This window comes from Neophocaena asiaeorientalis, unplaced genomic scaffold (assembly GCF_003031525.2).
Source record: "Neophocaena asiaeorientalis asiaeorientalis breed wild unplaced genomic scaffold, Neophocaena_asiaeorientalis_V1.1 scaffold1004, whole genome shotgun sequence".
Taxonomy (NCBI): domain Eukaryota; kingdom Metazoa; phylum Chordata; class Mammalia; order Artiodactyla; family Phocoenidae; genus Neophocaena; species Neophocaena asiaeorientalis.
The window spans coordinates 343,281-354,560 of NW_020174276.1; the positions used below are offsets into that span (position 1 = coordinate 343,281).

The 11,280-nt window shown below is 51.2% G+C and overlaps 1 protein-coding gene across 1 annotated transcript in view; it reads left to right on the forward strand.

Annotated features, from left to right (window-relative positions):
• Positions 1-2,641, forward strand: part of DUSP9 (dual specificity phosphatase 9) — an 8,755-nt gene extending 6,114 nt beyond the window's left edge. The window contains exons 5-7 of the mRNA XM_024755808.1: positions 3-60; positions 1,324-1,773; positions 2,031-2,641. Coding sequence (XP_024611576.1) covers positions 3-60; positions 1,324-1,773; positions 2,031-2,356 — 834 coding nt within the window. The 3' untranslated portion in view covers positions 2,357-2,641. The remainder of the gene's footprint in view (positions 1-2; positions 61-1,323; positions 1,774-2,030) is intronic.
• The last annotated feature ends 8,639 nt before the right edge of the window (positions 2,642-11,280 follow it).

Sequence of the window (11,280 nt, forward strand, 5' to 3'; positions counted from 1 at the left end):
TGCTGGGCACCCTGCTCCAGAAGCTGCGGGAGGAAGGCTACCTGGCCTACTACCTACAGGGTAGGTGCGGGTGGTGGCCGGCGGGCACCAGCCCGGGGAGGACCCCAGCCCAGGGAGGGCCGGGCCCCACCTTCTGAGGACATTCATGATTCATTTGACCTTGGGCAGGCCCGGCCTCATTTTGTCTAAAGTGGAGGTGAGGTTTCCCTCCCCTGAGCATGACCTTGGGGAAGTCCTTCACTCTTGGGAGCCCCAGTTTCTGAGTCTGGAAAATGGGGAGAATCTGCCCTGACCTGGCTCCCTGGATGCTCAAGAATGGAATACCCAGATCGGGCTCCCAGCCCCCATCCCATCATATCACCCCCTCCCCCAGCTGCTCAGCCATGGGTGAAGGAGGCTGGAGCCACAAGAGGACAAATCCCGCTCAGCAAAGGGTCTGGAAGGGGGAGGGGAAGAGAGAGGGAGAGAAGCAGTGAAGGCAGGAGGAGGCAGAGAGCTCCCCCCTCCCCTGCCTGCCATGGTCATGGCAGGGCTTGGGGGTGGAGGGGAGATGGGCTGATACAGGCATGTTGGCTCCTTGCCAAGCCAAACACCCCCAGAGATCCAGGGTAGGGATGAGATTCCCATGAACCTACAGAGCCAGTTGTCCCCACCTCCCCATCCAAGAGGGTCATTGGCCTGTCGTCCGTTGCTCCATTCTGAATGCACAGGGACGTAGAAATACGTAAAGTGTCAAATTTCCAGGCCCCCACCCCCATCCCCAGGGAAATAGTAGTTGTTTGTAGATGGAGATGTTCACTTCTTGGGACTTTGGGACCATCCAGGTGGAGCGTTGCACTCTCTCCCAGGCTCTCTGCCCCTTGGGGTCGACCTCATCCCTGAGGAGAGCGCAGACACGGCTGTAACCCAGCCCCTGGCCTCGGGGTGCTCCTGGTAGACCTGGGTCAGGAGACCCCCCAGGCAGAGAACTCACATCTGAATCTTTCCTCTCCTTTAACTGATGGCCGCTGTCCTCCCCAAGGCTGGCAGTACATCTAAACTCTGTTGAGCCCTCGTGCCTGCCTTGGCTTGGCCCTGGGGGGGTGTAAGATCCCCTTTGGTGGCTCTGCCCCAGCCTGGCGCCTTGCAGCTGCCACCAGTGCTGAGCACACCACACGGGAGACCAGTATAGGTCAGACTGCTGGCTTTCGAGTTCCCTTTGGAGACATCTGCCAGCCCCCTCAGGCATCGGAATTGTCCAGGGTCGGGGTCCCTATCCCCAGCCAGGGCACTCGGCTACCCAGGAGGCCAGATCAACGGGATCCTCCCCTTGTCCCCTCCCAGGTGGCTTCAGCAGATTCCAGGCCGAGTGCCCTCACCTATGTGAGACCAGCCTTGACAGCCGTGGGGGCCCAAGCACAGCTCCGGTGCCCAGCCCAGTGGTGGGGCTCGGTGGCCTGTGCCTGGGCTCCGACTGCTCCGACGCGGAATCCGAGCCTGACCGAGACTCCATGAGCTGTGGCCTGGATTCGGAGGGTGCCACGCCCCCCCCAGCGGGGCTGCTGCCATCCTTCCCCGTCCAGATCCTGCCCAACCTCTACCTGGGCAGTGCCCGGGATTCGGCCAACGTGGAGAGCTTGGCCAAGCTGGGCATCCGCTACATCCTCAATGTCACCCCAAACCTGCCTAACCTCTTCGAGAAGAACGGCGACTTTCACTACAAGCAGATCCCCATCTCGGACCACTGGAGCCAGAACTTGTCCCAGTTCTTCCCGGAGGCCATCGCGTTCATTGGTGAGGCCGCTCTGCACTCCCCCCTCCCTCCCCAGCCCCGGGCCTGGCTGCTGGCCTCTCCCACGTCTTCCCTGTCCCTCACCTGGGCTCCTCCAGGCTCAGCTGCCTCCCCAGAGCCCCGAGCCGGGATGGCCCTGCGGGGGCCGGGCACCACTGGAGCAGCTCCCCAGCTCGGAGGATGGGGCGGGGACTGCCAGGGACCCCCCCGGAAGGCCACCACCCGCACCTCACGCGGGCCCCCCTCTGCCCCCACCTAGACGAGGCCTTGTCCCAGAACTGCGGGGTGCTCGTTCACTGCCTGGCGGGCGTCAGCCGCTCCGTCACCGTCACCGTGGCCTACCTCATGCAGAAGCGCCACCTCTCGCTCAACGACGCCTACGACCTGGTCAAGCGGAAGAAGTCCAACATCTCGCCCAATTTCAACTTCATGGGGCAGCTGCTGGACTTCGAGCGCAGCCTGCGTCTGGAGGAGCGGCGCGCCCGGGATGGGGGCAGCGGGGGGCAGGAGTCGGCCGCCTCCGACCCACCCTCCTTCTTCACCACGCCGACCAGCGATGGCGTCTTTGAGCTGGACGCCACATAGGGCCCCGGGCCGCCCCCCAGCGGGTGCGCCCAGCCCAGCCACCCGCGTGCTGGGGAAGAGGAGGGAGGGGGCTCGGCCTGGGGGGGCGGGGAGAGCACAATACCTCATGTGGAGCTGTGGGACGAGGCAGGAGCCGGGAGCCCCTCCAGGGTGGCGGTGGGGACAGGCCTGTCCTACCCACTTGAAACATCCACGGGAATCCTATTAAACGTGCCTATGGGCCGGGCCTGGGGCCGCCAGCCTGACCCGCGCTGCTTGTGGGCGGAACCCCGCTCCAGAACCTGCCTCTTCTGCGACTGTTCCTTTTTCCTTCGGGGGGAGGGTTGGGGATTCCCATCCCCAGAGACCATTCCAGGTGGCTGCACTCGGCCGAGCTGGCCCGGCGCCGAGCCCCCTGCGGCTTCCCCTTTTGGGAGGGCCGTGGGCCCGTTCCGGGTCTGCCACAGGGACCCACTCCCTGTCCCATCCCTCTTCCCAAATGGCTACTTATGGGGAGGGGTGCACCGCCGCCACCAGCATAGTCACCCACTACTCCTCCGCAGAGGGCTTGGGCCTCCTGGGACCGGGGGCCTCCCCGGGGACATGGCCTTGGAGGCGCAGCGGCCACCCAGCGTCCGCAGGGACAGCCCCTTTCTGGGTGGCTCCTTGCTGGGCAGCGCTAGAGGGGAGGGCGCCGGCCTGGGAGCCGCTGGGCGGCTCCCGGCCGCACATCTGGCGCCCTGACTGTTTATCCACTTGACATTTGAAAAGATGCTTTTCTTCCTCTTCCCCCAGATGTCCTGACAGGATCACTGGGGCTCTTTGTGACTGAGGGTGGTCAAGCTGCCGCCAGAGGAGATGGGGTCTCAAAGCAGGAGCTGCGGTGGGGGAGGGGAAGAAGCAGGCCTGGATTTTGCTGCTGTGGGTCCCACACAGCCGTGGTGGGTTTGGAGGGCGGGGAAGGGGCCGAGCTGCACACACACACGGTCATTCATTGCAGTACATACCCCTCACGGGCGGCGTGTGTGCGTGTGTGTGCGTGTGTCTATGTGTCAACACTCACACACACACCAGCCCGCTTACGGACCCGGCCCAGGGCCAGCAGTCCCCGCAGCAGGGCCATCTCACCCTTGGGAATGCACACCACGGCTGCTTTCCTTAATTGTTCCTGAATAAATGGTTTCTGTGAGATTCTAAACAGCGGGAAGCAGCTTCCTGAGCACCTTGGAGAGTTTGGAGGAGAAGGCAGGGAGGGAGACCTGGGGAGGGGGTGTGCTGGGCTGCTGGGGCACTCGCGCACCACCCGCCCCCACATCACTTCCCATCTGGCATCCACACTGCCTGTCGGCCCGACCTCTGGCTGAGCCGCCCATTCACTCACTGAGCTCCTACTCTGTGCCCCATGGCTCAGGACCAGGACCCTGTGAAGCAGCAAACGATGCAGGGACCCAGAAGTGACCATGGGGGGTTGGTAGCTGAGCCCTGAGACTCAGCACAGAGTCCAACCCAAGCCCCAGTGTGAGGAGATGGAGCTGCAGAAGGACCCAAGCTGGTGAGGGACACGGGAAAACTGCACATCCAAGCATGTGTCCCTCTGGCTGACACTGTGGAATTTGGCCTCCAAAGGCCTCGGTTGGGGGCAGGGAGAGCCTGCAGAGGCCACTGGGCCACCTGCAGTGACCTGCTCCTTCCGGCCTCCCAGCCTCAGCTCTGGCCGCCTCCAGTGCCTTCTGCACGCTAGCCGGAGAGGTCGCTCTAAAGACGTGATTCCCGGTGATGGAGACACGGCAGGAAGTGACAGGAGGCTGGAGGGTGGGTGGAGACAAGCACAGTGTGAGAAGGCAGTGGAGGCTTTGTGAGCAATGTGGACCACGTGTCCAGAGCAACCCTCCTGGTCCGGAACCTCTAAAACGTAGGATGAAGTCTAAAAACATTTTTGAATGAACGGCTGAGCTCGTGGGAAAATAAGAGAAAGTCTCCAAGGTCAGAAACAATGAGGATACTTGAGATGGGGAAATAGTCCTGGATTCTCCAGGTGGGCCCTAAATGCCATCATATGCATCTTTATAAGGGAAAGAGAGAGGCGGGAGAGTGAGATGAGATGTGGTGATGGACATGGGTCGGAGCCAGAGAGATTTGAAGATACTACACTGCGTGGAGGTTCTCCCAGGACAAGGCAGCTCATGAAGGCCAGCAGCTTCTCTGCCTAGGTTTGCAGGGGGCATTGTCAACTGAAGTAACTTCTCAGGGGCAGACAACAGGGAAGGGCCAACAGCTCGGTTCTACTAGACAGGTTGTGAAAGTGGTTCATTGGGACAAGCATATTCCTGCCTAGCTGGAGAAAGGAGAGGTCCCAAGCCATCCACACTCTCCTGACTACCTTGAGGCTGTGCACATGTATGTAGAAGACTCAAAAGGGTCAGTGGAAAAAAACCCGGGAAGGCCTGAAAATAGCCTGAAGATTGAAAGAACTCCCCTTCCCACACACAGATCCATCAGCAGAGCACACAAGCCTTAGTGGCTTGAGATGTTTGAGCACGGTTTCTGTCCAATCATTGTCTGGCCTCTAAGCTAGGCAGATACAGGGGCAGCCCCTAGAGAACAAGGCTTAAATTTTAAACTGGACTATTTCTTTTTTAACTCAGCAGAAACACCACCGACTGCACACTGTGGGGCGGGGAGGGGACAGATTTCACAGACTTAGCCCAGAAAAGTCACACAACAAAGAAACAAGTTAAAACACACACACACACACACACACACACACACACACACACACACACGCCAAAACAACTACTTCTAGGGGGAAAGGGAATATCAGAATCCAGAGTTGATGAAAAATATTATCTAAAATGTTCAATTTTCGGACTTCCCTGGTGGCGCAGTGGTTAGGAATCTGCCTGCCAACGCAGGGGACACGGGTTGGAGCCCTGGTTTGGGAAGATCCCACAGGCCGTGGAGCTACTAAGCCCATGCGCCACACCTACTGAGCCTGCGCTCTAGAGCCCACGAGCCACAACTACTGAAGCCTCCGCACCTAGAGCCCGTGCTCCGCAACAAGAGAAGCCACCGCCATGAGAAGCCCACGCACCACAACAAAGAGTAGCCCCGCTCGCCACAACTAGAGAAAGCCCGAGCACAGCAACGAAGACCCAACGCAGACAAAAATAAATTAATTCATTAATTAATTTTTTAAAACTATGAAATGGTTTTTTTAAAATAAAATAAAATGTTCACTTTTCAGCAAAAAAAAATTACAAGACATGCAAAGAAACAGCAAAGTGTGACGCACATTAGGGAAAACAGTCAATAGAAACTGTTTGTCTCTGGGGACTTCCTTGGTGGTCCAGTGGCTAAGACTCCACGCTCCCAATACAGGGGGCCCGGGTTCAATCCCTGGTCAGGGAACTAGATCCCACACGCTGCAACTAAAGATCCTGCATGCCGCAAAGAAGATCCTGCACGTAGCAACAAAGATCCTGCATGCCACAGCTAAGACCCGGCGCAGCCAAATAAATAAATATTTTTTAAAAAAAGAAAGAAAGAAAAGAAACTGTCTCTGAGTGTTCCCAGATGTTGGAATTAACAGAGGAAAACTTCAAAGCACTTATTATAATTACGTTCAAAGTGCTAACAGAAACCATGTTTAAAGAGTTAAAGGAAAATGGGACTTCCCTGGTGGTCCAGTGGTAAAGAATCTGCCTTCCAATGCAGGGGACACGGGTTCGATCCCTGGTCAGGGAACTAAGAGCCCATATGCCGCGGGGCAACTAAGCCCACGTGCCACAACTACTGAGCTAGTGTGCCTCAACAAGAGAGCCCGCGTGCCGCAAACTACACAGCCCACACGCCCTGGAGCCCATGCGCCACAACTAGGGAGAGAAAACCGGCACACCACAACTAGAGAGAAGCCCGCACGCCACAGTGCAGAGCCCATGCCACAGTGAAAGATCCTGCATGCCTCAACAAAGATCCCACATGCCGCAACTAAGACCCTGTGCAGCCAAAAAATAAAGAAAATAAATAAATATTTTTAAAGAGTTAAAGGAAAGTAGGACAACAAAGAATCAACAAATAGAGATTCTCAATAGGGATACAGAAATTATGAAACGATAACTAAATGGAAACAATGGATTTAAAGAGTACAATAACTGAAAGGAAAGTCCTCTAGAAGTATTAAAGAGTAAGTTCCAGATGTCATAAGAAATTATTACTGAACTTGAAAATAGATCAATAATATAAATTATCCAATCTGGAGAAAAGAGAGAAAAATGATTGCGCTTCAGAGACCTGTGGAACAACATCAAACATTCTAAAATATGTGTAATGGGAGGTTTTGAAGAAGAGGACAGAAAGGCTCAGAATAAATATTTGAAGAAACAATGACAGAAATGTCCAAAATTTTATGAGAAACGTTAATCAGGTCCGAGAAGTTCAATGAACCCCGAATAGGATAAAAACAAAGAGAGTGAGTCATAGACACTTCACAGTCAAATTGTTGAAAGCCAAAGATAGAAAATTTTGAAAGCAATAGGAGACAAATGACCCACTTAGAAGAAAACCACAATAAAATTCACATCAGAAACAATGAAGGCCGAAGACAGTGAAATGACATAATCAAAGAGCTGAAAGAAAAAAACACTGTCCATCAAAAATTCTATATCTAGCAAAACTATCCTTTAAAAAAACTGAAGGTTTAAAAAAGACATTTCCAGATAAACAAAGACTAGGAGAATTCACTGCTAGTATACTTCTTTACAAGAAATACTAAAAGAAGTCCTTCAGGCTGACACCATTTAGTGACTTGAATTCACAAGAAGAAATGAAGAGCAGCAAAAATGATTAATATCTGGGTTAATATAAGTGTCTCTCTTAATATATTTTTCCTTATTTCTTCTCAACTTCTTTAGAAGACATAAGATTGTATAAAGCAATAGCTATAACACTGTACGGTTGAGTTTATATTATAACATATATAGATGTAATATACATGACCTTAATAGCACAAAAGAGGAAGGAAGGAATGGAGCTCTACTGGAGCAAAGTCTCTACATTTTACCGAAAATTAAATGAGTACTAGTATGAAGTAGATTGTGATTAGTTAAGATCCATATTGTAATGCAATTGTTCTTTGTGGGGGGTTTTAATATTTATTTTATTTATTTATTTTCCTTATTTTTTGGGCTGCATCAGGTCTTAGTTGCTGCACACAGGATCTTTGTTGAGGGATGCGAGATCTTTTTCGTTACAGCGCACAGTCTGCTCGGGCTTCTCTCTAGTTGTGGCCTGTGGGTTTCCTCTCTCTAGTTGTGGCGCATAGGCTCCAGGGCGCGTGGGCTCTGTAGTTGTGGCACGTGGGCTCCAGAGCGCGTGGGCTCTGTAGTTTGCGGCACGTTGGCTCTCTCGTTGAGGCGTGTGAGCTCAGTAGTCGTGCGTGGTGTGCGGGCTTAGTTGCCCTGCAGCATGTGGGATCTTAGCTCCCCGACCAGAGATCGAACCCACGTCCCCTGCATTGGAAGGAGGATTCTTTATCACTAGACCACCGGGGGAGTCCCTGTAATGCAACTGTAATTCAAAAATATATAGTTAAAAAATCAGCAGCAGAAATAAAATGGTACACTAAAAAATATTTAACACAAGAGAAGGCAGTCAAGGAGGAAGAGAGGAACGAAAAGACAGGCAATATAGAGAAACCAATAGCAAAATGGCAAATGTAAATCCAACCATATCAATCCCTACATTAAATACGCAGGGTCTAAACACCCCAATCAAAAATCAGAGATTCAAAAAAGCAAGATTCAGCTAACTATATATTGTTTACAAGAGAAATTTATCTTTAAATGCCTATACCAACAACAACAAGAAAAGGTCTCAAATCAATGGCCAAGTGATATACCTTAATAAACTAGAAAAAGAAAAGCAAACTAAATGCAAAGCAAGCAGATGGAAGATTAGTGCAGAAATGAATGAAATAGAAAACAGGAAAACAATACAGAAGATGAGTGAAAAGTTGGTTCTTTGAAAAGACCAGCGAAGTTGATCTTACTTAGACTGATCAAGAAAAAAGATTACCTGTTCTTTTCTCTGGTGGTCCAGTGGTTAGGACTCAGTGCTTTCACTGCCGTGGGCCAGGGCTCAATCCCTGGTAGGGGAACTAAGACTCCACAAACTGCACAACACGGCCAAAAAAAAACAAAGAAGATTACCAAGATCAAGAATGAAAAGAGGGGGCTTCCCTGGTGGCGCAGTGGTTAAGAATCTGCCTGCCAATGCAGGGGACACGGGTTTGAGCCCTGGTCCAGGAAGATCCCACATGCCACGGAGCGACTAAGCCCGTGCGCCACAACTACTGAGCCTGCGCTCTAGAGCCCACAAGCCACAACTACTGAGCCCACGCGCCTAGGGCCCATGCTCCACAACAAGAGAAGCCACCGCAATGATAAACCCACACACCGCGACGAAGAGTAGCCCCCACTCGCTGCACCTAGAGAAAGCCCGCACGCAGCAACAAGACCCAACGCAGCCAAAAATAAATAAATAAATTTAAAAATAATAATACTGTAAAAAAAACAAAAGAAAGAAAGAAAAAAAAGATTACCTGTGAATTCTCTGGCGGTCCAGTAGTTAGGACTCAGTGCTTTCACTGCCATGGGCCCGTGTTCAATCCCTGGTTGGGGAACTAAGACCCCACAAGCTGCACAGCACGGTCAAAAAAAAAAAAAAGATTACCAAGATCAGGAATGAAATGAGGGGACTTCCCTGGTGGCGCAGTGGGTAAGAATCCGCCTGCCAATGCAGGGGACACGAGTTCGAGCCCTGTGCCGGGAAGATCCCACATGCTGCGGAGCAACTAAGCCCGTGCACCACAACTACTGAACCTGCGCTCTAGATCCAGCAAGCCACAACTACTGAGCCCGTGTGCCACAAACTACTGAGCCCGCGTGCCACAACTACTGAGCCCGAGTGCCTAGAGCCCGTGCTCCACGACAAGAGAAGCCACTGCAATGAGAAGCCCGCGCACCGCAACGAAGAGTAGGCTCCTCTCGCCACAACTAGAGGAAGCCCGCGCACAGCAAAAAAGACCCAATGCAGCCATAAATAAATAAATTTTTTTTTCAAAAAGAATGAAAAGAGGGGCATTGCTACTGACCTATAAAAATGTTAAGGGTTATAAGGCAATGCTTTGAACAAGTTTATGCCAACAAATTAGACAATTCAGATGAAATGGGCAAACTCCTGGAAAGACAAAAATGACCTCAATTGACTTTAAAAGAAAGAAAATCTGAATAGACTTATAACAAGCAAATAAGTTGAATTAGTAATTGAAAATCTTCCCACAAAGAAAATCCAAACCCAGAAGTCTTCACTGGTGAATTCTATCAAATAATGCAACTGAAAACGTATGTCCACACAAAAACTTGCACAGAAATAATCATAGCACCGTTATTCACAACAGCCAAAAGGTGGAAACAACCCAAATGTCCGTCAGTGGATGCATGGATAGATAGAACATGGTCTATCCGTACAATGGAACGTTGTTCAGCTATAAAAATGAATGAGGTACTGATACATGCTACAACATGGATGAACCTTGAAAACATGCTTAATGAAATAAGCCAGACACAAAGAGCCACACGTCGTGATTCCATTTATATAAAATCGCAGAATAGGGAAGTCCACAGAGACAGAAGGTAGATTAGTGGTTGCCAGGGGCTGGGGGGTGGGGGCCGGATGGGGAGTTACCGCTAACGGGTACAGGGTTTTCCCTTGGGGTGATGAAAATATTCTGGAATGAGATCGTGATCACGTAAACTGTAAACACAGATCTTCCTCAACTTCTGATGGGGTTACATCCCAATAAACCCATCATAAGTTGAAAACATCCTAAGTCGGAAATGCACGTAATACACTTAACTTACCAAACATCAGAGCTTAGCCTTCAGCATGCTCAGAACAGTCATATTAGCCTACAGTTTGACAAAATCATCTAACACAAAGCCTCTTGTATCATAAAGTGTTGAGTATGTCATGTACTTGAATACTGTACCGAAAGTGAAAAACAGAATGGCTGTCTGGGTATAGAATGGTCATAAGTGTATCCATTGTTTACCCTCGTGATCAAGTGGCTGAGTGGGAGCTTCGGGTGGCTGCCACTGCCCAGCATCACAAGGACTGCACCGCATATTACTAACCTGGAGAAGGATCAAAATCCAAAATCTGAAGCACAGTTTCCACTGAACGCGTATTGCTTTTGCAGCGTTGTAAAAGTCGAAAAGTCGTAAGTCAAACCATTGTAAGTCAGGGACATTTGTATACCAAAACAACAATAAATTGTACATTTTAAAGGGTGAGGTTTATGGCGTGTGAATTATATCTCAGTAAAAAAATTTAAGTTTGAAAGAAAAGGAATTGAACAGGATATGACAGGCAAGTATTCACGAAAAGAAAGATATAGCTGCTATGCTACTATCACTGTATAAGTCGACTATAAGGCAAAAGCATTACTAGTATTAATGCGTGTTGCTCCATTTTGACCAAATGTGCAACTTACGAAATACGTAGCAATCCTAAACTCATCTGCACTTAATAACCTAACTTAAAAACACATGAGGCAGGGGCTTCCCCGGTGGCGCAGCGGTTGGGAGTCCGCCTGCCGATGCAGGGGACACGGGTTCGTGCCCCGGTCCGGGAGGATCCCACGTGCCGCGGAGCGGCTGGGCCCGTGAGCCATGGCCGCTGAGCCTGCGCGTCCGGAGCCTGTGCTCCGCAACGGGAGAGGCCACAGCAGTGAGAGGCCCGCGTACAGAAGAAAAAAAAAAAAAACACAACATAAGGCAATAATTGAAAGAGCTAGAAGGATAAACTGAGAAAAAACAACTGGGCCTCTACGCGGGACATCACTTGAGGCAGGCTGGGCTCCCTGGCATGAGGGGAACTATTGAAAT